Source organism: Pipistrellus hanaki (genome assembly GCF_964339955.1).
Source record: "Pipistrellus hanaki genome assembly, chromosome: 10".
In the NCBI taxonomy this organism is placed as follows: Eukaryota; Metazoa; Chordata; class Mammalia; order Chiroptera; family Vespertilionidae; genus Pipistrellus; species Pipistrellus hanaki.
The window spans coordinates 35,950,514-35,976,739 of NC_140512.1; the positions used below are offsets into that span (position 1 = coordinate 35,950,514).

Here is a 26,226-nt window from a genome sequence, read left to right on the forward strand (position 1 = left end):
ACACACCGCAGCAGCTAACCAGCCCAATCGGGGCCCCAATCAGCCCCCAACAACCACCTGCAGACCCTCCCTCCACCAGCTCCACCCCCAATTGCACCCCAATTGGGGTAGGCCAGCCTATCTCCCAAGGCCCCTCCCCCTTGGCCTGCCTTACCCTGATTGGCCCCCATTGGGGCAGCCTGCTAGACCCCACCTGTACATGTTTTCATGCACTGGGCCTCTAGTTTTAAACTAAGTAAACTTTTTATAAATTAAAATAAAAGAAAAAATATCATTCTATCTAAAATCAAATTGTAATACAACTTTAGCCAATTTTTCAGATCACTGTGGCTAGAAAACATTATACCTGGCTATACTGTTTCTTAAATAAGGTTTCTAAACAAAAAACCTCTGAAGGAATCTGAGAGCCTAAACTTTTAAAATAACAAATACTATTTCAATAGTTAATGTGTGTGTGCATAATTAGGTTTTTTGTTATTTTTACATATTTAATTTGAACTTTCAATTACCTACATGATTTGAGGTTTTGCATTTTACTCAAGACATGTATTATTACAATTCAAAAGAACTTGCTAACTCCTGTCAACCCAACTCCTCAATTATCTCTATTATCATCAGGCATTGTTTCTTTAGGAGAAGCAAACTAATTTTAATATTTGCCTAATAGAACACAATTATGGAAATTGCCTCTAAAATTAAACAATGTTCTCTAAAACCAAATATTGTGGAAATAACTATTCTATCATACATATGCTTTTTATTAGACAATTCAGATTTGATGATAATTATTTTATTTTACTCATCACAGTATATATGTAATTTTTTTAATTTTTTAAAGTTTTTACCAATTTTAACTACTTATGGAGCATGGTGGTGGAGTATGTGGGTGGTCTAATTCTAATTGACTGTAAGAATGTGGAAAAACTGCTTAAGCTACACCAGCATAACTTTTAAAAATATATATTTAATGAGGAGCTCTTTAAAGCTCTAATACATATTTATTCAAAGTGTTACTGGACTAATTTAGAGAAATTAAAAATATGATAGAAAATAAATAATACTTTTGTCCAGATAAAAATGCCAGAGAATGAGGGTCATGTTCAAATATTTGAAATATACAGTTTCAAGATATAAAAAGGAGTACATAATTTAAAAAATTGAAATGGGATATTATAACTAAATGTTCACATTTGAAAAAATCAAATTTATAATAGCTCTAAAATGAAAGGGAAATTCCAATATTTTAAAAATAGTTACAAAATCAGAGGTTATTATGCTTTTCAAGAAAAATAAATTAAAAACCACATGAATAAGAAACAAATGAAAATTATATGAATTGCTGAAAGGGGTTCTTTAGGAAGAGGAAGAAGATATAGGTTTAAGAAAAATATCAGCAAATACTTAACTATCAACAAGTGAAACTAAAAGCCAAGGGAATTAAAAAACCTGATGAACAATATTAACTGGTGAATATAATAGAATCAGAGGTATGGAAGGGGAGGGGACTGACTATTCTCGGGGAAAAGGGGAGAGGGGGATGTGGGAAGAGACTGAACAAAAACTGTGCACCTATGGATGAGGACAATGGGGGGTAGGGAAAGGGCAGAGGGTGGGTGGGAATCTGGTGGAGGGGAGCAACGGAGGGGGGAAAAATGAGGAACATTTGTAATAATATGAACAATAAAGATTTATTTTTTTAAAAAGAAACAAATGAAAGAGCTCTAGGAAGGAGCATTGCTATTATTTTCTATTTCCAAATTTCACTGATACTTCTCTAAATTTGACAGGAAGGTTTAGTTAAGCAAATATAAACTAGGAGAATAAAACAACATATGATCAAAACCTAAGAATTCACAAATTTGAACTTAAAATTTCACTCTTTAGAACACACATGTCAAACACAAGGCCTGCGGGCCAAATCCGGCCCGCCAGGCCTTGCAATGTGGCCCGCACCGCGCTGTCATCACTGCACTCCGCTGTGTTCCATCACAATGACGCCCGGTGACATAGGAGGCTTGTGATCTCGCCTGCCGCCTCGCCAGCCGCCGTACTTGCTATCTATTACGCATGCGCATAGATAACAAGTCACGCGAGATTCAGGAGGCGTGACCTATAGTCCAGCATCCGATGTGGTTGTGCGGGTGGCAGAGCAGAGGAGAGAGTGAGTGTGCGGGCATAAAAAATACACAGCAGAAGCTGCCAGTTCCTGGCATAAAGTGCAGGCATAAAAATCGCAACAGAATCTGCTATCTGTACCCAGCCAGGCATTTATTGACTGACTTTTTTTTTTTCTCCACTCCATCTGCCAAATCAAGCTATCCCTGTGCAGTTTTCAACTTTTTCCTTCTAACGCAGATTTCCAATAAACTACATCTTTTACTGCCAATATTGATCCCAAAATGTCCAGGAAAAGAAAAGTTGACGGTGAAGGCAGACAATTTAATGACAAATGGGAAAATGAATACATGTTTGTGCTTAGAGAGGGCAAACCAGTGTGTATATTGTGTTATGAGACAGTGTCGGTGATGAAAGAGTACAATATACGTCGTCATTTTGACACCAAACATAATGTTAAGTATGGCAAATATACTTTGGAAGAAAAGCATAAAATTGTTAAAGAATTAAAAGGCAAACTACAATCACAGCAGCAAATGTTTACAAAGGCTACAGCGAAAAATGATGCTGCAGTGAAAGCAAGCTTTATAGTGGCTGAAGAAATTGCCCGTACTTCAAGGTGTTTTTCAGAGGGTGCCTTTTTGAAGCAATGCATGCTAAAAGTGTGTGAGCAAGTATGCCCAGACCAGATACAGAGTTTTCAAAACGTCAGTTTGTCAAGAAACACCATCGCAGATAGAGTTCAAGAACTCTCAGGAAATCTATCATCACAGCTGGCTGAACAGGCATGCAGTTATCTCGCTTTTTCACTTGCTATCGATGAAAGCACAGACAACACTGATACAGCGCAGCTGTCCATCTTTATACGTGCTACGAAGACCGACCTCTCTCACTGAGGAACTTTTGGATGTAGCTGCCATGCATGGGACGACGACTGGTAGAGATATATTTGAGGCTGTGGAGAAATCTATAAATAATTTTAAATTACCCTGGGAAAAGTTGGTGGGGCTAACTACCGATGGCACACCTTCAATGTGCGGAGAAAAGAAAGGCTTGGTTGGACTAATGAAGGAAAAAATGCAAAAAAGTCACTGCCACACACCCTTGATTACTTATCATTGCATTATCCACCAAGAGGTTATGTGTAGAAAAGTTCTGGACATGAATGACATAATGACCACAGTCATTAAAACTATTAACTTTATACGGGCACGTGGCCTGAATCATCGCCAGTTCCAGCAGTTTTTACAGGAGGTGGGTGCAGAGCATGGAGACGTGCCATACCACACAGAAGTAAGATGGCTGAGCAAGAGCGCAGTCCTCAAAAGATTTTTTGAGCTCAGAGAACAAATTGCTCTTTTCATGGAAAGTAAAGGAAAGCCCTTGCCTGAACTGTCGGATCCCGCCTGGCTATGTGATTTTGCTATGATGTGTGACATATGCGAGCATCTCGCCCAACTGAATCTGAAGCTGCAGGGACGCAAACAAGTCATCACGAAGATGTCTGACATGATCACAGCATTCCAGCGTAAACTTCAACTATGGAAGTCCCAACTGGAACAGGACAATCTTGCCCACTTTCCCGTTTGTTTGAGTATCTCAACCACTATTTCTGGTACTTTTCCTTGCAGTCGGCTGGCTACCAAAGTTAGCCGTTTACTAAGTGAATTTGAGCGGCGCTTCTCTGACTTTAGAACACAGCACTCAGGCTTTGACATCTTTGCCAATCCTTTTACAGTTGATGTCAACAATGTGCCCCATCACCTTCAGACGGAGATAATCGAGCTTCAGTCTGACAGTGGCCTGAAATCAAGGTTTCAGGATGTTGAAATTGAGGACTTCTACCCTCTACTGCCCCCTGACTCAATGCCAGAGCTCCGACTTCATGCTGCCCGTATTCTATCCATGTTCAGGAGCACCTATCTTTGTGAACAGATGTTTTCAATAATGAATCTGAACAAAAACAAGCACAGATCACGCATTACCGATGACAACCTCCATGCTGTTTTGCGGGTTGCTACAGCCCAAGAAATAAAACTGAACATTGACTCGTTGATCCGGGGAAAACGGTGTCAGACATCTAGCCAGAAAACAAAACAATGAGCATTTTAGGTACATTCCAATATTACTGTTTTGCTTGATACCAATATTACTGTTTTGCTTGATAGCATGTGAGTTGGTTAACAGCACTGTTAAGGAAAAGATTGTTCCACTCATTTTAAATTCACATTTCTGGTTAACATTGTCAGTTTATGACTATTCAGTAAACCATTCGGCCCGCGATTTAGGCTGGATTTTATTGTAGATTTTGGCCCCTTTTCTGATTGAGTTCGACACCCCTACTTTAGAAAGTTAATATTATGTGTTTTGCAACAAATATAAAAGATATTTGAAATCAAAGGATCAATCAGAAACTGTAATTGGTGCATTTATCAAGCAGGAAAACATTTTTAACTAAGGGTCACCATGCTTCAGCAACATGAATAAATACCCTGTTTCCCCGAAAATAAGACAGTGTCTTATATTCATTTTTGCTCCCAAAGATGCGCTAGGTCTTATTTTCAGGGGATGTCTTATTTTTCCATGAAGAAGAATACGGTACACATTTATTGTTAAATGAAAATAAAGGAAATTTATTACCTATATGCAGTACAGTAGTACGGTAGTTGTCAACACAAACCAGACAAACTGTGAATCCTACAGTATCAAGAATTTACTCATTTATTCAATGACAATCATGTCATCATCTTCTGGAACATCATCATAACAATTCAATTCCTGAATTTCCTGGTGAATTTCTTGTGACTCCATTTCTTTCAGAATCAGTGGACCAAATCTCTCATGTTTAGCCTAGAGGGGGCCTTATTTTTGGAGGATGCCTTATATTTCACTCAGAAGGAAACCTGTAAGTAGGTCTTATTTTCAGAGGATGTCTTATTTTCGGGGAACATGGTAGGAACCTTTACTCTGCTTTTGTGTTTTCTTATATGAGAATAAAAAATATAAGTTAACAATTGAATGAGCATTTTAAATAATATTTTAAATTCCTTTTAATAATATATAGTTTAATGGCTTAAAATTAATACAGGCTATATATTACTCTTCTATCCTTCAAAAAGTTTATTTTGCCAAATTGTATGCGATGTGTCACGTGTGATGTGAATAAGTGAGAGGCAAAATTGTATTTCTCTTTAAGACATGTCTAAAAAATCGAATACACATACTGTAAACAAGAAGAAAATATATCTATGATGTTCCACCTTTAAAAGAAATGTCGGATATTAGAACTACATATGTTAAAGTAATCTAAAATATCACAAGCCAAAATGCAACTAATTCTTCATGGATGTGAAAATAGTACTCACAGCCTGTAATTACTAGAGAGCACAGACAAAATTACAAATATGTATACATATTTTGAAAATATTTCTTAGCCCATCTGCAGAGCTTTAAAATGCTAAGTGCTTTAACTCCTATTTTATCCCTTATTGCTTATATCAAACTGTGTTTAATGACTAAAGTGAAACCTTTAAATGGACAAGTTCTCCACTAAACAATGTGATATGAAAAGCCATATATTTTTGAAGATCTCAAAGATATTAGAGGGTTAAGGAAACAGGAGGGCCATGGCCTTGGGATTCCTTGAAGTGTTCTGAGTTGTTCTCTAAGTTTTCAAGGTCAGTATCATTCAATACCTTTCTCTACTGATGTGGTGGGTGAGGCCCATGCAGCATCACCACACAGCTAACTTGATGCTGGACTGTGGTTTGGATATTTTTGATGTGTATTTCTATTATTCTTGTCCTTTCTTCTCTCACTCAAAATAGCTCAATTTTAATGCAAGAAAGTAATGGCATTATCACAAGTTTTTGAGCCATTCACATTTACATGAAAATTTAGTATTTTTTCCTTATTTGGTTTTTTAATCATTTTCAGAATGTATTAATACATTAACAGTATATTAGTAATATATTTGCATTTTAGAAAAAATTCTTACATCAGTTGTAAAAATTTCTTACAACTGAAATCAGCACAAACGGAGAGCAGACAAATCAGTGAAGGTATTATTGGAAAAGGTGAAGTGAGAGAGAAAAAACAAATATCAGAGAATAGCAGTGGGGACAGAAGTAGAAGATGAATGAAAATAAATGAAATAAATTGAATAGAAAAGAGGTAGTGACCCATTTTCTATCAAAGACTCATTACATGCCATGCCTCATTACATGAAAAGCAAATAACAGACAGGAGAGCAGGTTGTCATGCGAGAATATGGTTGAGTGGAGTTTCAGGCATGTTGAACCCATGATGCCAGTAGATACCTGTGGACAGTGAGACACAGCCTGCAACTTAGAAATGAGATCCAGGCTGTTGGTAAAGACTGGAGTGTGGGGCAGTGCTTTCCCCAAAGCATCTCCCGATTTTCTGATTGCATAAACCTGGGGTCTTACTGAGATTTCACTTTAATGTTTGAGTCATTTTAGGATATATATATGGATTTGTGTTGGGTCTTACATAAAATTTATTTATTTTTTCCAAACCTTAAGTAAATATGGGGATCCAAGAAGATATTCTGACTGATTGTTACCTACCCCCTTTAAGAGGCACACATGCAGTAAATAGCAAAAAGTATGTTGTAGAGAGGTAAGCCTATATGCAACCCCTAGTATTTAGCTCTGCGACCTAGATTATTCTCAGCTCCATATTACAAAAGGCATCAACATCCTACATAATAAAAGCCTCATATGCAAATGGACCGAAAGGTGAAACAACTGGTTGCTATGATGTTCACTGACCACCAGGGAGCAGACGCTCAATGCAGGAGGTGCCAAAAGTTCGTAGGCCCCAGACCAGGCAAGGCAGGTGCCAGTGGGGGCGTCCTAGTCACCCCACTGGTCACCCCAGAGATCGGCCTTGATCGCTGGTCAGGCCTAAAGATCCTATCCATGCACGAATTTCATGCAGTGGGCCTCTAGTATAATATAAATAAGCCACCTACACATTGACTTTTTTCCTTCTTTTTTTTTTTTTCACATTGACTTTTTATTCATTTCCTTTTAGTATGTGGTAATAAAAGTTCTGAGTAAAAGAGTCAATGAAATTTGATAAAGAAAATTAAGTAGAGAGCAAAGAAAGAAAAAAATTCCTGACCTAATACTATAATATGTAAGTGATTTCTTCTGCTGTAAAAAGACTTGACTATAAGCTTTCCAAGTACAGAATGGCCTCGTGAATGTTTTGAATTTTAAGTTTTGGATATTGCCCTTTTAAATGGCTTACAGAGTTGGTTTAATGAGGACATCAGCTAGAATATAACCCACCTGAGGACAATGGACTATTATTCATGGATTTTTCTGAGCTCCTAAGCACTTACAATCATGTACTAAATGTGTTAAAGGAATCAATAAGAGATAAAACAACATTTTTTTTTCCTTCTCTTCAGTGTTTTGGCATGCTCAATCTCAATTGAAATAATTCACAATAACTATTACTTCCAATCAGGGAAAATGAGAATAATAAGGCAGTATTGCACTTTACCATTGTCAGACTGTCTTTTACAGAGGAAAAAGGTTTCTAAATGAAAGATGGTGGGGACTTTGGACCCACTGGCTGGATGAAATTTACAGAAGTGCTCTTGCTTATTAGACACAGTACTTTAAAATTAAAAGACTTCATACAAAAATCTTAGTTTGTCACGTATCTTGAAGAGAAGAATGGCATATCAGTAACTTTCTCATGAAGCAGCACATGATTTGCCCTGGGTGTGAGTTAGCTGGTCCCAACAGTTCTCACCATCATCCAATTGTCACTTAGGATGTTTACCCAGTGTTACCCTGGTTAAAGCAAATAAACATACCACCAAAAACAAACATTAAATAAAAAGCAGTAAATGGCATCATAAGAAAGGCTTTATTCAAGGAGGGAATTGTGGTAACTTATAGGGATCACTACAGTGGAATTTTGCAGTGGGGGAGAAAGGTTGGGCTCAACTTAAATATAAATACGGCTCAAGAGCAGGAGAGGGGTCAGTGGTGAAAAATTGCCAAGAGGGGACCATAGGGGCAAGAGGGAATTCTTGCTGAAGGTAGATCTGGGAATCAGTCATCACCTGGGAGATGGTGGAAGGTGAGACGTCAGATTAGATACCGAGGTTGATCAGATATGCAGAGTGGGGGATTCTGGCTAAACTGATTGGGCAGGATTCTTTTTTTAAATATATTTTATTGATTTTCCACAGAGAGGAAGGGAAGAGAGACAGAGAGCTAGAAACATCGATGAGAGAGAAACATCGACCAGCTGCCTCCTGCACACCTCCTACCGGGGATGTGCCCTCAACCAATGTACATGCCCTTGATTGGAATCGAACCTGGGACCTTTCAGTCCGCAGGCCGACTTTCTGAGTCCACTGAGCCAAACAGATTTCGGCTGGGCAGGATTCTTGCTAACAATGTAACAATGCAGAGAGAAGCATGAAGTCCAAAATTAAGGCTTAGTTGATAAACAGTTCAGAGGAGACTGAGTAGAGTGTAGTTGAGAGTATCTTTATCACTAAACTGTACTAAACAAACCACTGAATTAAGGTTTCCCATGTGTTTGAAAGACAATGGAGTCTCTGGTAGCCACATAAACTCTGTTATAAGCGTGAAGGCTCTAGAATAGGAAAAGACTCAAGTTATATAATAGATAGGCATGCTCAGTTTTCTTGCTACCTGCAACCTTCCTTGGACTCGGGAAATCCTGATCTATAAACCAAAAGGTCTTTTCTAAAGTATCCTGAAGAACTTTGATTTTCACTTCCAAGCACCTAGTAATTGAAACATAAACCAGTTTAAATCCATTAGCATTTGCAAAGCACACTCTGGTTCAAGAACTTCAAATTGGGATAGCAACCCGAAGGCAAGCCAGGCTCTGACCCAGCAGGTAGGGGCCGCTTCATTAGCTCCCCCAGTTCGGCTATTGCTTCCTTTCAGCTAAACTTACAAAGCGAATGTGTGGGAAAACTGAGGGCAGATATAAATAAAACTCACTTCAGAGGCGTATTCAAGACCTCTCCTGCACTCTCACCTTTTATTTTATTATCCCTGAAGACAAAAATAGAAAGTGTTTCAAGAAAGGAAAACAAGCATTATTATTTTGCAAATTTCCAAATAACTAAAACCAGGATTAAATAGATCACTTGAAAAACGTTACAGAGATCACCGTCTCTGTGAAATAGGTTTTATCACAACAAATGCTTTTATTTTTTTTTCCTTAAAGTGATATCGATAAAAAACGAATGAACTAGGAAATAACCTCTCTCCCTTCCCCCATCAATTTATCAACATGAGGTGAGAATAGGTATACTGGACTTGAGGCATCCACGTGCTTTTTCATGAACATGAAGCAATTCAAATGCATTAAGGTTTAAAGAGAACTTTTGCTCTTTTTTTTAATCCTCACCTGAGAATACTTTCCATTGATTTTTAGAGAGAGTAGAAGAGAGAAGAAAAGACAGAAAGATAGTGATGTAAGAGGAATCACATCGCTTGGTTACCTCCTGGGAGCCCGACCAGGGCCCGGGCCAGGAAGGAGCCTGCAACCCTTTGGTCTGCAGGCTAATGCTCTATCCACTGAGCCAAACTGGCTAGGGCAGTGGTCAGCAAACTCATTAGTCAACAGAGCCAAATATCAACAGTACAATGATTGAAATTTCTTTTGAGAGCCAAATTTTTTAAACTTAAACTTCTTCTAATGCGACTTCTTCAAAATAGATTCGCCCAGGCAGTGGTATTTTGTGGAAGAGCCACACTCAAGGGACCAAAGAGCCGCATGTGGCTCGCGAGCTGCTCTTTGCTGACCACTGGGCTAGGGCCTTTAGCTCTATTTTAAAAGGCATTTAAGGGCAGCCACAGGTCTGCACATGGATATTCGACCTTCCTACCTACCTATGTTAGTTTCCTATTGCTGCCTGCACAAATCATCACTCAGTCCCTTAAAACAACAGACATTTCTAATAGTGCTATGGTCCAGGATCCCACAGTGCGTCTCAGTGGGCTGAAACCAAAATGGTGTGTTCCTGCTGGAGACAATGTTCCCTTACCTTCTCAATGTCTGGAGGCCCTGAGTCTGTGGCCTGTGGCCTCCCTTCCGCCATCTTCAGAGGCAGCAGCAATGCACGTACTAATGCCCTCTGACTCCTACCACCTGGCCCGCTTCCCTCCTCCTTTTAAAGGGCCCTGAGATGACATTGGGCCCACCTGCCTAATCCAGGCACTCGCTCACTTTAAAGCAGTGTTTCCCAAACTTCTCTCATGATGAGAATCACCTGGTGGAGTTGTTAAAACACAGATTCCTGAATCCCAACTAAGAAGTGCTAAACTAGAATTTTTGGGAACATATAGGTAAAATTGTATACTTAACTAGTGCTCTAAGACAGATTTTATATACAGAGCACTAAGTTAGGTATGCAATTTTACCTATATGTTCCCAAAAATTCTAGTTTAGCACTTCTTAGTTGGGATTCAGGAATCTGTGTTTTAACAACTCCACCAGGTTATTCTCATCATGAGAGAAGTTTGGGAAACACTGGTATAATAGGAACAAGGAGAGTTCTCTGCAGGCCCTGTGGCTGGGTAGCTGGAGGATGTCAGAAGTAGTGATTCTTACAACAGGCTTTAGGATCTGTCAGCCATGAGCACCAATCAAAGGTCCTGAGGTTCTCTGAAGAGACATGGGTCAGAATGGATGCCAGAGGTAGTGTGTACTGTATATTCAGTGCAGAATTTGAGTGCTGACAATGAAATATGGATAACGTTGGTTCCAGTTTGAGGTATGGTGAGTGGGATGGAGGGAAAAGCACAGAGAACAATATAATGAGTAAATTAGAAGATTTCATTCTTTTTATGACTAATATTTCACCAATTTAAAAAAAATCATTTGTGGAAGCATGGATGGACCTAGAAGGTATTATACTTAGTGAAATATGTCAAAGACAAATACCATATGATTTCACTTATATGTGGAATCTAAAAAAAACAAAATATGGTCTATACCTGACACTAAAGTAAAATTATATTGAAAGTAAATTGTAATTAAACTAGTGAAACTCCAAGAACACCTGTGAATTGTTTATTCTATTCTCTCTTCCAGAATGAGAAATTAATTCTTACAGTCAATCCTAAGTTTGGTGTTTGCCTTATTCCTCTCTCCTTCCCTTCTGCCCTTCCTCCCTCATTACATCTTTTCTCTGCCCCTCTCTCCTTCTCTTCTATTGCTTTTTTTTCTTAATAATTTTAAGAACCACCACCCAAATATCTAATTTATCAATTGTGTAACCTTTGTATGAAATGAGGCAATGAAAGATCCAGGACTTGATTTCTCTCTCCATGTCTTCACCTTCTTTTATTCAGGAATTCCTTCATGCTACTTCTCCGTGTAAAATTCTAGCTACCCTGAAAAGCTATTTGAAGATTTGTCATTTTTAGAGGCAGTTATGAATTCCTCCCACCAAAGCATCTTTGGTCATTTGAATATGTATCACATTTTGCTTACCTGAGCTTTTGCCTTACTACATCATGTAATATGACCATTCTTTTACTTAACTCTTCTAATACTTAAAAAGACTTTTAGGAAAGAGATACCTCACTTGAAAAAAATTCTTTAATTGCTGCATCCTCTTCGTAAAATATCTTGTACATAGTCAGTGCCCATGAGATATTTGTTGAAGTCTGTTACACAAAATAAAATTAGAAATTGGTTTAATCCAGAAAATTTTATTTAAACCCTCACAGACCCTCTGACCTAGTCATTCAATCCCCATTCTGGAATCTCTGGAATTGCTAGAATAATGTAGCAGCAACTTGGGCCAAAGTACCACAAAGTAGAATGATGTGGCTTGATTTTTTAGAGAGTAAGGGAGAAGGATAGAGAGTTAGAAACATCGATTGAGAAACACTGATCAGCTGCCTCCTGCACACTCCCTACTGGTGATGTGCCTGCAACCAAGGTACATGCCCTTGACCAGAATCGAACCTAGGACCTTTCAGTCTGTAGGCCAATGCTCTATCCACTGAGCCAAACTGGTTAGGGCTGATCTGGCTTTTAACAGCACACAATTCAGACCCCAAATACTCATACTCCTTCCTCCCCAACAAAAAGCAGGGTTGCTGACTGGCCTGGTGGATATTCTTTAAATGCTTGAAGAGTTCATATGTGGACAAAATCTGACCAAAATGGCAGTAATGAATGACACTTATCTGAACAGTTAACATTTTTTATTTCAAAAACAGAATACCATATATAACACTTTCTGAGAAAATAAGATACTGTAATTAAATGAATAGCGTGTTAAACACAATAAGGATGTACAGAATCCTTCCAATGTGAGTTTATCCAAAGTTTATTTAAATAGAATGCAATTTAACTGGGGGATTTAAGAAGTGATTGCTGCCTTTCACAAAATAAAAGCTCTTTTGCAGGTTTCTGTTTGCTTTGTTTATTTAAACTTTACATTTCAATGTATAAGGGCTCAATCTTTTTAAATTTAGAATATATTTATTGGATTTGAATAAGTTGGTGGGGCTATATGTACTATGAAAATTACATTTTTCTCTTTGTAAGTAATAATCAGCGGAACTAACTTTGACACAAAAAGTGAATGGAGCCATTTAAAAGTTTTGTCTCATTAAAGTACAATATAGTCCAAGATTCAAAACAGATTCTTTCTTGAAAATTGCAATTGCTTCCCATCCCTCTAAAGAAATCTGAAAAAATAACAAGATACTGAACCATAAACATGATCTATTAATTCTCATTGGATTTCAATTTCTGCCTATAGTAGGGGTCCCTAAACATCTGAGCCTTTTGCTTTATTCTGGTTATAATCATGATTACTTGTTTAAAAAATAAAAAATTTAAATGTTATTTTTTCTCTTCCTACCATATATCTCCTTTCTCCGTAATAAGCTGACATGCACTTTTTGAATCAAATACACATGATATATTTATATATCTAAGTAGAAAAATACATCCTTTAAAATTTCTGGCTCTACATAGAGACCTCATTCCTATTAGAAGCATGGCTGTTCAGGTTTATTTTGAAATCTCTTTCTCTGTTTATCAGCTAACTGTATGACAATGCTTCGCAAAGTGCATATCTCTTTTCCCCTTTTCCTTCAACCCTTATCAACTCAGGGTTTACTTAAGAGCTTCATCCATGTATAACTTTATACTGCTAGGTCTACCATATTTAAAGAGGTTGACCCAACAACTCAGTCACCCACACACACACAAGAAAAAATTGAATTGTAAATCTAACATTCATTATTCAGTAGTTTAATCTACCATAAAACTTTCAGTTTAGAAATCTTCTTTAAGTAAATATTCTTCCCTTGAAGCTATCATAAAAATGGGAAGAATATTTTAAAACCATTAAAGTGGGCTTTTATAAACTGCTTTCCAAAGCCCAGGCGTAGTGTACTTGAGGGGCAAGTGAATGAGTATCTTTAGAAAATGAGTTTTGAAATGTAAAATTTGATCGCTACTTGAATATCTATTATTGCTACCAGTGATTCCTATTGGCTGAAAATGGAATGACTAGTAACAGTAATGATAGTTGTAAATCTGCATCCCATTATTTCAATTATTGAAGTCATAGGGGCCGGTTGTTTGATTTGTCTCATCCCACTGTCTTTTCTACTGCTCAGATTGTTAAGAATGATTTACAAAGTGCTGCAGCCTTCAAACTATATACTCATGGCCAGGAAATAATTGCATGTTGTACTGAACATAAAATAATATGTGGCTTCAGAATATGTATTTGACACAAGGCTTGCCTGACCATTGTACACAATTTTGTCAGTGTATGTGAAAATATTTATTACCTGCAACCATAGATACTACACACAAAATGTGTGTGTTATGTAACATTATATCAGCAATGCATTTTTCACTGTTTTGAAATTTCTTTTGGTATAATTTACTGTTCTGCCAAATACCATTTAAGAAATATGTGCACTAAGGAAAGGGATTGCTGTGCTACATTTGCAATTGTAATAATAGTTTTCCTGGGAATGCTAAATTATGTATTAATTTTATTCAAAGCTTTTATTTTCAAAGCAATTAAACTTATCGTTGATTGATATTTACTACCTAATGTTCCTGGAACACAAAAAAGAATATGTTTTATACATAATTTTCCACTACAATACATTGCTTGAGACTAGCTATTTCATACAACACCATTCACATGAGTTTTCAAACTGAAGAACTAAAATTATAGCAATTTTACTTGAAATCCATAAATCCATGCACAGGATTGTGTTCAACAGAATTACTAAATGCTATTTTTATGCAAAGATGAACGAATCAATAAAAAAACAGAACTGATAAATCATTAGTACCTTAATGCAGAATGGTGAGAGAAACTAATAAATCATGCATTTCAAGCACTTGTTTTCCTTATGGCATGTTTGAAAACATAAAACATGCAAAGATGAGGCGCAGGTCAATATGAATGAACAACACTGAACTGCTCCGAATAGCATTTCACTTTATATCATAGGTTAAATGAAACACTAGGAAAGTACTATTCCACAATTTCCTTAGACACTCAGAAAATCCAACAATGCCATGAATATATTAAACAATAATCTATACCGTTATTTCCAAACACACATTTAAAAAGTCATAGAGATGGGAGTGGAGTAGGTGAGGAGGCTAGCTGCATGCATGTTTTGTCTCAGTGAGCTCAATATTATTACAGGTATCAATTTATATCAGGAAAAAACTGATACAACCATATACTTTCTCAAATGGATTTAACTAATCCATGAAAAATTATAGACACTTATACTTACAACGGACAAAAAAAAAAAAAAAAAAAAAAAAAAAAGCAAGAAGTCAGTTTTTTGTATATAACTTCTGTTAAGTTAATAATATTGAGCTTTGATAATGTTGTATGACCCACTGTTTCTGAACGGTGAGAATTTTAATTATAATTAATGGGTAATTCACTCTCTTCCACAGTTTTAGTCATCACAGAATTAATCATAAGAACCATAAATTTTTCCCATAATTAATTATTAAAACATTTCTCTCAGGCATCGTTTTGTGAATCTTTGGTGGGAAACACAGCTTGTTAGGCACATAGTTTAAAACACCTATTTGGTTACTGATGTGGTTATGAATAATCTCTTAGATTCACATGCAGAAAGGAATAAGGCTTGTCATAGTACCACACTTTACTGCTAAGTAACATGTTTTCACTTATTTCTGGAATAAAAAACAAAACTAAACAAAATAAAAAACCACTTTCTCTTTTTCAGCACAAGAAAATTTTATGCCTGACATTTTAAATTCCACTCAGAAGCATTAAGAAGTAAAAGAAAAAAAAATAGATACAGCAAGGTATCATATACCACTATTTTAATAAAATCATTCAAGAAAAGTTTCTCCTCAAGTCATAGGTCAAAGACTATGGGTATACTAATTCCAAAAGGGAAAAACTAAAGTAATCTGCAACTTTGATCAGTGTAGCATTACTGATCAGTGCCTTATGGATAACTGAAATCACAACGAGAGTCACATTTTCCACGGTATTTTCTTTTTTATGTTTAAACGTTTTTTTGTGTTTTTTTTTGTTTAGTTTTTTAATCACAGGTTAGGAAATAGAACGTGGGGAGGAATGGATGGTAGACATGAAAACCTATAGGAATACATGCAACAAAAATATGCAGTATCACTTCACGTAAACTTCTGCTTTCTTCATGCAAGGATGCCCATAAGAACTGAGACAAATTTTCTAATAGATGAGTTTTACATGAACTCAGTAACAACAGCCGTTAAACCAATTCCACAATTTTGCATGAGTAGGAGACTTGAAAGGATTCAAAGATTTCCAGCAAAAGTTTTCCATGGCCCAATTATGATCATTAGATCTCTAAGAATGAAACGACACAGGGATTATTCCTTGCTTCGGTTTCTTGTTCTTTGGACGAGGGAGCAGAACAACCCAGTTTTTGGAGGAGGGCCCATCAGCATTGGGGCTTGGTTCTTGTGTGTAATTTTTATCTAGGAAAAAAAAAGAAAGAAAGAGAGTAATCTCCAGGTATCATACCAATCTCTGAGAATCTGAAACTAATTACTAAAACACCACAAGTATAAAAATGTAGTTTCCGAATTTCTATTATTTAAAAGACTATTTTTAAGAGAGATAAAACTAAGCATTTGAACCATATTCCAATGCTCAAGGTACAAAAAACATTAAAATTAACCGAGATTTCCTTTTAATTATCATGTTACTTCTAACCTCGCTTGTAAGAACAATTCCCAATTCCTTATTTAGGTTACATGATTATCTAGTATAATTTATTAACCACTAGTTACGTTTCATTTATTTAAGGCAGAAAAGGATGCGTGATTATAGTATTCGAAATCCCAGCTATAGTCAAACATCAAGAGGCACTTGGTATCAAGGCAAGCTTTATTTATGTTACTAATCAGATTGTTTCTCTCTTTCAACACGAACTGAAAGGCTTAATTTCAAAACAATCATTAGAACTGAACCTCACAAGCTAACATGCATAAAAGGTCAGGAATGATGAACTACTTTTCTAATTTGTTAATTAATTGGTAATAGAATAAAATCAAATATTGAAAAGCCTGCTTAAAACACTTTGAGAGACTGTTCTAAAGCTACTCGTTTTGATTTCTTTGGTATAAAACTACGAATCACCTTAAATGAGACAAGCTTAAAGTAGATTATGTCTGCAATTTTCTCTAATTCAAGTCTAAATTGGAGAAGACATTTTGTGAATATACGCTATGCTCAAAGCTAATTGAAAGCAATTATCAAAGTGGCATTTTGTCTGTGACTTTAAGATACATTGGGAGATAATAAATGATTATCATTATGTAATAAAAAGGTCACATCTTGCCTTTGGGCTAGTGATGCTGAGAGTTTTTCAAAAGCAATCTGAGACATTTTCTTTAGAGAACTGTGACTAATACAAGAACCATCGCTTATTAAATATCAGTTGTCACCTGTACAGCACCCACATCAGAGATGAGTGTTTCTTTCAGAAAGAAACACCACCTCATTAAAAGCTGCAAAAATATATCTCTTAAAGTGCATACCTGACATTTTCAAGTTAAAATGAATATCCTTCACTTGTCATTCACTAATAGCGATGAAATAAAAAAAAAAATGTTTGTCACGTGGACAGGATCATTAAAATCAGTACAGGGGCTTTTGGGAAATAGAGATTTACTTCACAGTCTCCAAAGACAGAAATATGTCAAAACCCTGGAAAAATGAACAACTTTACTTAACTCTGTTGGAATCAGGTTATTCTGGGAAGATTCAGTGTTCTTCTCTTCACTGTAAAAATAAATTGCACCTGTGAAAGGCTACCAGGCTAAACAAGCCCCTAATGCTCTGGATATACAATTTTACTTCATTTTTATCTTATGAACTGGGAAGTTATAATCATATAGTTAAAATATAAGAGAGCACTTATATATGTAGGATCAAAGAGTTCTCTATCAGACTTTCTTTTAACAATTCAGCTTTGGATTACTATATGCTATTGATTTTATTTTATTTAAAATATGTTTTTATTTATATATTTTTTTGAGCCAGAGTAAGGGAGAGGGAGAGAGATATAGAAACATCAATAGAGAGAAACATCAATCGGTTGCCTCCTGTGCATGTCTTACTTGGGGGATCAAGCTCGCAACCCAGGCAAGTGCCCTGATCAGGAGTTGAACCAGGCTTCTCTTGGTTCATGAGTCAATGCCCAACCACTGAGCGACATTGGCAGGGCATGCCATTGATTTTAAACTCCTCTGAATCTTAGCTTTATGCAGTATCGAATACTACATCATTCATTCATTTACTCATTTCGCAAAATTGTTTGAGCCCCTGTCTCGCTTCAGAAACCTAAAAAAAAAAAAAAAAAAAAATACACACTACACATTCTCTGAGCCCAAGAAGTTACAGTCAAGTAGGAAAGGGAAATTTAAATTTAACAAGCACAGCAATAATGACATAGATGTCGAAATAGGAGGCTAAGCAGAAGGGCACAATTTCTTAATGTTGTACTTGAACATGAATCTTTTTACACAAAAATATCATTTTTTAAATAAGTTCCTCGGGAAGAAGTAGTCACATATTACTTCTATAATAACCTTCGCTTCCAATAGAACATTATCAGTTAAAGTAAAAAGGTATACCTTCTGATTCACAGTTGCTATCCTAAATCCTTTGAAGGGTACAATGGTATTAGGTCATGTTGTAAACAAGATCATTATTATCAATGGAAGAAATATACCATGGTAGTCAAAGCATAGCCAAAATATCCACAAATTTTTGTGTGGGAGGTTTTGTTTGGTTTTTAGGTATTTGAATTTTGTTTGATTATGGCTATCTTTATATCTGCAATCCTTTTTTTTTTTTTTTTTAAGGAATCACATGGTGTTCTGCCTTCAAAAATAGCACAGTATCTCATTCAGTGCTCTTGACACAATGGGGCACTTAGTCCATGTTACTGATGATTAGGGAGTTCTAGTCTTCAGTTTCCAGACAGGAGAGCACCAGTCCTATTTTAAAATTATCTATAACCTGTCCTCTTTGTTGTTGCTTCAATCCATGGTCAAAGTGCACAACTCTTTCTTTAATCTTCCTTTTTATTTCTGTAAAAATTAAATTTACATCTTTTATATCTGTTGTTTATGGTAATGAGAAACAATTGGTTGCTTTCCTCTTAGTTGGGGGAGATAAGATGAAGGAAACTAGCACCCATGAAATCTATATTATTTATCGGGGCTCTTTGTATATGCTATTTAATTGTAAAATTACATATCTTTTCTATTTGGGCAGAATAAAAAACCACTCCATTGAGGATGAGAATCATCCCAGTCCAGGTGAACTGTTGCTGTGGCAATCACAGAAGCTCCAGGTGTAGACTTCAGAAAACTGTAGGAACTTAAGTGTAGCTTCCAGTTGGGGGTAAACCTGGTTAAGGGGGCCTCAGCAGGCTGGAAAAATGACTCAGATGCCTGTTTTGTATATATTCCATACTCTTGTTGCTTTTGTTTCGAATATTCCCACTACCCTTTATTGTTAAGGGTAGTGTGTCTCTCCCTCAGCTTATCAGAACACCCAGCTCAATGTCCAGTCCCTAGAGACCACTTCTACCCACCTAAGGGCCTAGCAAAGCATTCTGATAAGATTAAAATAGAAAGCAGAGCTATTCTCTCTTCAGGGGCTTCTCCCTGCTTCCAAAATAATAATTTTCCCATTTTTAAATGTTTATTTCATCTAATTTTATTCTCTCAACAACTCTGGGAGGTAGGTGTTAACATCCTTCATCTTCAATATAAGATAAAACGTACGCAGGTTCTATAACCTGCCATTACATAGGACAAGTTGATAAGTTCCAGAAAAGTCCTTGAGAGCTAATCCAGATCCCCCAAGCGCTCCCCACTTCCCACCTCTGTGCCAGCTACTGCCCTGTAGAACAGGCCCCCTCTTTTCTGCCAATCACACTTCTGACTGGCCCAGCTCAAATCACATGTCATTGTGACATTTCAAAGCACAGGGATACAAAGAAGATTCTAGATGCCCTCGGAAAGGAAAAACAGGTCATTTACAGAAAAAAATAAAAAATAAAAATCAGCATGGCACCAGGCTTCTCAAAAACATTAGAGCTAAAAAAGAATATGGAGACACACCTTCAAACCCCAGAGGCAAAGTTAATTTTATCCCAGACTTCTATACTTAGTCAGTGTATTGATTAGATGCAAGGGTACAATGAAGACATTTTCAGTTAGAAAAGGATCTAGAGAGTTTATCTTTTCTATGCCCTTTAAAACACATCTGAAGGTGTTCTCCAGCAAAACAAATGAGGGAGCAAAGACCACAGGGCCACACTGACATCACCAATGACTGGGGAAGCTGTAGAGCAACAGTCCCATACACCGCTGGCAGAAATGGCAGAAATATCATTATAAGCTCATCACATATCTAAATCTACCTCAAGACTTGATCTCCCTCCTGAACGAACACCGGACCTAGGCTGAACAGCTCCTTGCCCAACACTGAGTCAGTCACTCTCAACACTGCTTTCACCAACTTCCTGGCTCCTACCCCTGAATCTCTTTCTAGTAAGATTATCAATGCACACATCACAAATAAAGATGAAAGCATGTGGCTGAAACACAGCCACTTTGAAAGATAGGCCAATGACAATAACATGCAATGAATACTACAATATGCAACAGAGATTTCCTCAGGGTGCAATAGGAGCACAAGGCATGGCATTTAGGACAGGTGGAAGGACAGGGCAGAATTAACCCTGATGGTTAGATACATCACTCTGGAAGCATAGATTGGGGCTGGGTGCCATACCAGAGGCAGGAGAGCAGGTGGAAGTTTAAGTACACCCAGAAAAGCCTGCAGTGGACTTCACTATGGCGGAGGCAGAGTGGAGAGCTCCCAGGGAGACCTGATTTACAGGACGTGGTACTAGTGGATGGGCTGTGTGGGATATCTGAAAAGGAAACAGTTCTGGTAGGATTTTCATGCTTTCATCTTTGTTTGTGATGTGTGTGTTGATAATCTTACCAGAAAGAGATTTAGGGGTAGGAGCCAGGAAGTTGGTGAAGGCAGTGTTGAGAGGGACTGACTCAGTGTTGGTGAAGGAGCTGTTCAGCCTAGGTCTGGTGGTTCGTTCAGGAGGAAGAACAAGTCTTGAGGTAGATGTAGGTGTGTGATGAGCTTAGAATGATATCCACTGAGAAGAGATTATGGGACAGTGTGGCTAATCCAACTCTCAGAGGTTAGACTATGAAATTGAGGAAGCACTGACATTTTAGCAGGGAGCAGGGGAATGATGTCCTATGAAGGGAATCTAAGCACTAGGAGCCAGAGAGGTGGGAGAAAAGCCAGAAGAAAGCACCAGCATATGAACTTGGCAAATCAGTCCTCAGGGTGGCTATTAATGAGGCTGAAACCATCCAATTGCACGTGTTCAGGCTAGACATGCCTCAGTTTGCCTCAATGTTTTGCATAAAAGTGATTAAGTTACTGAATTTTTTACACCACTTCTAAATATAGGAGTCATTACATCTGAGAGCCATGCATTACAGGATCGTTAAGTAGCTGCTCATGTACTTCAGAGGTTGCCAAGCATTTTCTGTAAAGGGCTAAATGATAACTATCTGGGTTTTCTGGGCTATAGGGTCTCTGTAACTACGCAACTTGGCCCCTGTGGCATGAAGTATCCATATACTATATATAAATGACTGGCTGTGGCTGTGCTCTAGTTCAACTATGGATGGCATCTACAATTTGAATTTTAACATTCTTATTTTGATTTTTTTCAACCAATTAAAATGTAAAAACAAAAACAAAATAAAAAAAAACAACACAATATAAAACTTAACTCTTTGGTTATACACAAACAGGCAACTATTCAGATTTGGCCCAAAGGACATAACTTGCTGATTGATCCCTGATATAATTACAGTCAAATGCAGAAAATTACATCTAAAATTATTAGGCATATGGTGGAAGCAACACATTTTAATTTAAAATTACAGCCTAATGGGTCAGTAGCTAAAAAATGAATGAAAGTGCAAGTAATTTCATTTGCTATGCTGAGTGCCGCCATTCAGAATTCATTCGGTGAAAATTCTGAATTGGAATATATACTAGCTTTCCCAGTTTTGATAATAAATGCATCGACTGATCAAGTTTGGCTTAAATGCATAATCTCTTTATTGTTTTACAGCAGGGTGGGCTTAATAATATAATAGTTCTTAGAAAGCACCACAGCAGGTAGCATTTTTCTATTTAAATATTCTCCCTGTATCTAGCCAATATTTTTCCCCCTGCTTCATCTCTTTAAGAGTTCATTATCACTGGATTTATTCAGCTACCTTAAAAATGAATGGGGTTTTCAGAGCAAAATAAATGCCATAAAGTATCTGTGGGAGAGATCATTTAGCAATTATCTGGAACATTAGCAGTTACCTAGCTTGATTCTGGAATAAGATTATCTCCTTCCAATAATGGAAACCATTTTGAATTCATGCGTGTAGCTGAGCCATATGACAGTAGGAATAAAGAGCATGCTAAATTTTTCAAGTCCATAACTGCCAAAAAGCAAAGCAATGAAACATAACAATTTTCTAAAATTTCTGTGCCAGCTTCTTTATGATTCCAGCCATTATTTTCTGAAATGATAGTCATTTCCAAGTTTAATATTACAGACTTTGATCTAACATCAAATCCAGAGAAATCATTGAGAAGAATTTACAATAAATCTTTAAAATATGGGTTTGAGAGGTTTACTTGCTGGTGAAATTCACAGGAATTTTAAATATGAATCATAATGAGAAAAGAGAAACCTTTCCCTAAAAGCGAAGGGCTATTTGGCCACATTGCAGGGGAAATACTAGTGATCATACCTGGATTTAAAATTTTTTTAAAGATAAAAATTTGGTTCTCCTTCCAAATATTTCATGGTTGTAAGTTGGTTGCCAGGAAAGGTCAACATATTTTTAAAACTACCTTTTTATAATGCCCATGTCTCTGCAGAGTAATGTAATCCACAACTTTAACCCAGTCATTGTTTTTCTTTTCCAGCCTTTCTAAAAAACAAAACACACACACACACACACACAAAAAACAAACAAACAAAAAATAAACCCAAAAATATCACAAAGAGATTCCCATCCTTGACTATAACTGGAGAATATTCACAATATTTACTACTTGTGATTCTAATTTTCTTACTGAATGATATTACAGATATTTTTTGCTTTATGGGGTTAAGATCATGAACTTGAGAGTCGAGGCAAGGATTTGAGTGCCAGCTTGGCCACTGGACAAAGCGGCTCACATTTTTTAGCCTCAGTCTCTATTTCCTAAAGGAAGATAAACAAGCACCTACTTTATAGGACTACTGCAAGTATCAAATGAGACTATGCATGTTGCCTACTATTTTTAGTGGAATTATGTTTAGTCCAGTGGAGAGCACATTTTGCTCACCCCTCTCCTAGCTGAGACAACCAGGCTTTCAGGATTCCTTGGGTGACATTGGGAGATGGCTTATCATGGCCATCTGCCTTCTCTCTGAGGAGGCCAGAAGCACCTGGTAGCATTCCAGACACATGCCTGGTTCCACCTCTACCCAAATAAAAGAGTAGAAAATAGACCCACAGGGGACATTTACTAACTCACAGAAAAAATGGTTTTTTTTTAAAAAAAGCAATGGGACCAATAAGCACATAGTGACATATTATGAAAAGAAAGTTCATTAATGAGCCAAGTGCTAGACTCGGCTATACCCTTGGCTATTTGGAACATCATATCACTGATCTTAAAGACAGTTTATCAATGTTAAACTATTTAATGGTAATACAGTTTATTTTACATGCTATCCATTAAAAAAATTGCCATCACATAGTGTGGTAATAATTGACTTTCATCACAATATGCCCTACTTCATTGATCAGGGAACACAATTTTTAGTTGAGTTAAATTAGAATGGAGAGAAAAATAACGTACATATTACCCAGATTCTCCTCTTCCAAAGAATTGTTCCATCACTTATTCAATTGTTCAAGTCAGAATCTGGATCTTCTTTGGCTCCTCCTCCTTACCTCCTATAAACAATCTAGCAATTTTATCCCTCAAATATTTTCCATATCTGTGTGTGTGTGTGTGTGTGTGTGTGTGTGTGTGTTTTGTCTTTCTACTACTACTACTCAAGCCTAAACAAATTGATATAAATCATAAACCTTCAACTCATTTGAATGTAAGATCATTCTTGCCAGCTAGGGAAATTTAATCTACTTCACATCAAATCATTGACTGTACATTATACTTATTCATTAAAGTGATCATTCAGTGAAAATACATTTAAAAATATATTAAATGGTAAAAGTGATAGGTTTTAAAAGAAAAGAAAAGAAAAGAAGTCTCCTAAATGGTTAAATCCATTCCCCACCAGGCATGATCTCATCATCATGCAAATCTGATCACATCACCATCTCTCCTGCTTAAACTCTCTTTAGTTCCAAATGCCTCTTAAACCAAAGTTAAAAATCCTTCCCATGAGCTTCCAGGCCCTGCGGTTCTGATTCCCACTGAGTCACCTGCCTTCCCCCACACATCCTGTTCTTATCTATCACATCAGCTTTCAGAGCCTTGGGCACACCATGCTCCTCCCTACTTCATGCCATTCCCGTTCCCTTTGCATAGGACAGTCTTCCCTCCCTTGGGTTCTTAGGTCTATTTTGAGTTCCTTTGAAAGTCTTCTTAGACCTCCTTTGAGGTGGTCACTTTTCTGTATTATACCCTTTCATGGTACCACAGCACCATATTATCACAGTGCCACAACGTCTCAGTACCATGAACATTATGTTCACAGAACTTATATCATGGAATTTTATATTTGTGTGACTCAGGGGAATGTATAACTTGACTGAGTTCAGAGGGCATGTCTGGTTTTGCTTTATTTTCACTTAGGGCTAAATGTCAGAACCTTTATTGAGAAGGAATTCAGTAAGTATTTGTTGAAGAAATGAAGAAATGAATATGATATTCTTGACTTAACTTGGATTACACAGTTGTATTCTGTTCTTAAATTTTACCTGTTGACTTGAATGATACTTATTTTGTTCACCCCATGGAATTGTCATGTGGATAAAAACAATGTAACATGTAAAATTCTTCAAACTTTTTGTCTCCTCAAATGAAAAATGTGTAACTTTGTTCTGGATACTCAAAGAAATAATAATAATAAAAAAATCACAATCAATGATTAAATTATATTCTATGTATTTTTATTAATAGTTTTTTAATTCAAAATTTTATTTGAAGTTGGTAACTCATCCTGGGAACCTCTCAATGAAAACACTGAACCTCGTTCTCTGCTGGTAGATAAGAATGCTAATTCTTTAAACCTTTCAACATCACAGGTTGTTGCTCTTTGAGGAAAAGCTTAGAATGTGTTGGCCATATTTTCTCATTTTAATACACAAAATCAGAAAAAAATGACAAACTAGATAAAGTATGACCACAAGGCAAATGTGGGAAGATAGTCAGGCTCAGGTCTTGTGATTCTAGAGTTTTCATCCCAGATGAGAGACCTCTAACTGCTCTGGAAGGAAAGACATCAAATCTACTATTAGTTTGATGGTGCCCACAGACTAGGAGACCACCCATTCTGGAGGAATATATTCCTTTTTGAACTAGGTATAAATATTGTTTAAAGTGCTCTTTTTGAAAGCTAATGACACAAGCTAATGACATAATTACGTTAAGTGCATACAATCTTCCCACATTTAGAATGTGTGACAGTCCTTGATCAAATCAATTTAAATGGATACAATATTACATATTTGGTATATTTTTCATTTCAATTTTTGCCCTTTTGTATTTTTGGACATTGTGTTCAATTTGGGTTAGGAGTTCTTATTGAAGAATACTAAGATGAGACACACTATTGTATTTTAGCTGACATGAGACAAACTTTTCTAAATTAAAACTAATGACTAAATCATTTTGATTTTCAAAATGGATAAAAGAACAATTTAGATTGAATTTGCAGTATTTAAATAGAATGTATTAAAGAAAGGAATGATAAAAAGGTACACCTGTCTGCAAACATAACAAGCTTGGATTAACTCTTTTTAATATAATATGTTAAAAAGATTTAAAAAACAGTTTTTGTGTGCAAAATGCAATCAAATTTAATCAGTTTGGCATTAATTAAGCTCTAATAATGTACTTCAGTGTCTCTCCTAAGTAGTGTGATCCGTTTCCCCATCATTCAGGTCGATTTGTGCACATTATGGTGTCATCATAATTTTAAAACATACTGAGAAAATGACAGAGCTGCAGAATTAAAATAAATGATTAATGGTATTTTTTTCATGTTTTGTACTAATAGGTATTACTGAGCCTTTAAATTAATAGAGCTGTCAAGCTCATGGGTGTTACAGATCTAGCAATGAACCAAAATGGAAATTATATATTCCACAGACACCTAAAGATGACACTTCGGAATATTTTAAATTTTAATTAGTAGGTGCAATTGTTTTGTTCCCCACAACCAGTGCAAA

General features: G+C 36.6%; 1 protein-coding gene across 5 annotated transcripts in view; it reads right to left on the minus strand.

Moving 5' to 3' along the window:
- Window positions 1–15,483: 15,483 nt before the first annotated feature.
- DGKB (diacylglycerol kinase beta) overlaps window positions 15,484–26,226 on the minus strand; it is a 485,460-nt gene continuing 474,717 nt past the window's right edge. For all 5 annotated transcript variants that reach the window (XM_084897103.1, XM_084897105.1, XM_084897104.1 and 2 more), the window contains one exon: window positions 15,484–16,161. In XM_084897103.1, coding sequence (XP_084753229.1) covers window positions 16,054–16,161 — 108 coding nt within the window. In that variant the 3' untranslated portion in view covers window positions 15,484–16,053. The remainder of the gene's footprint in view (window positions 16,162–26,226) is intronic.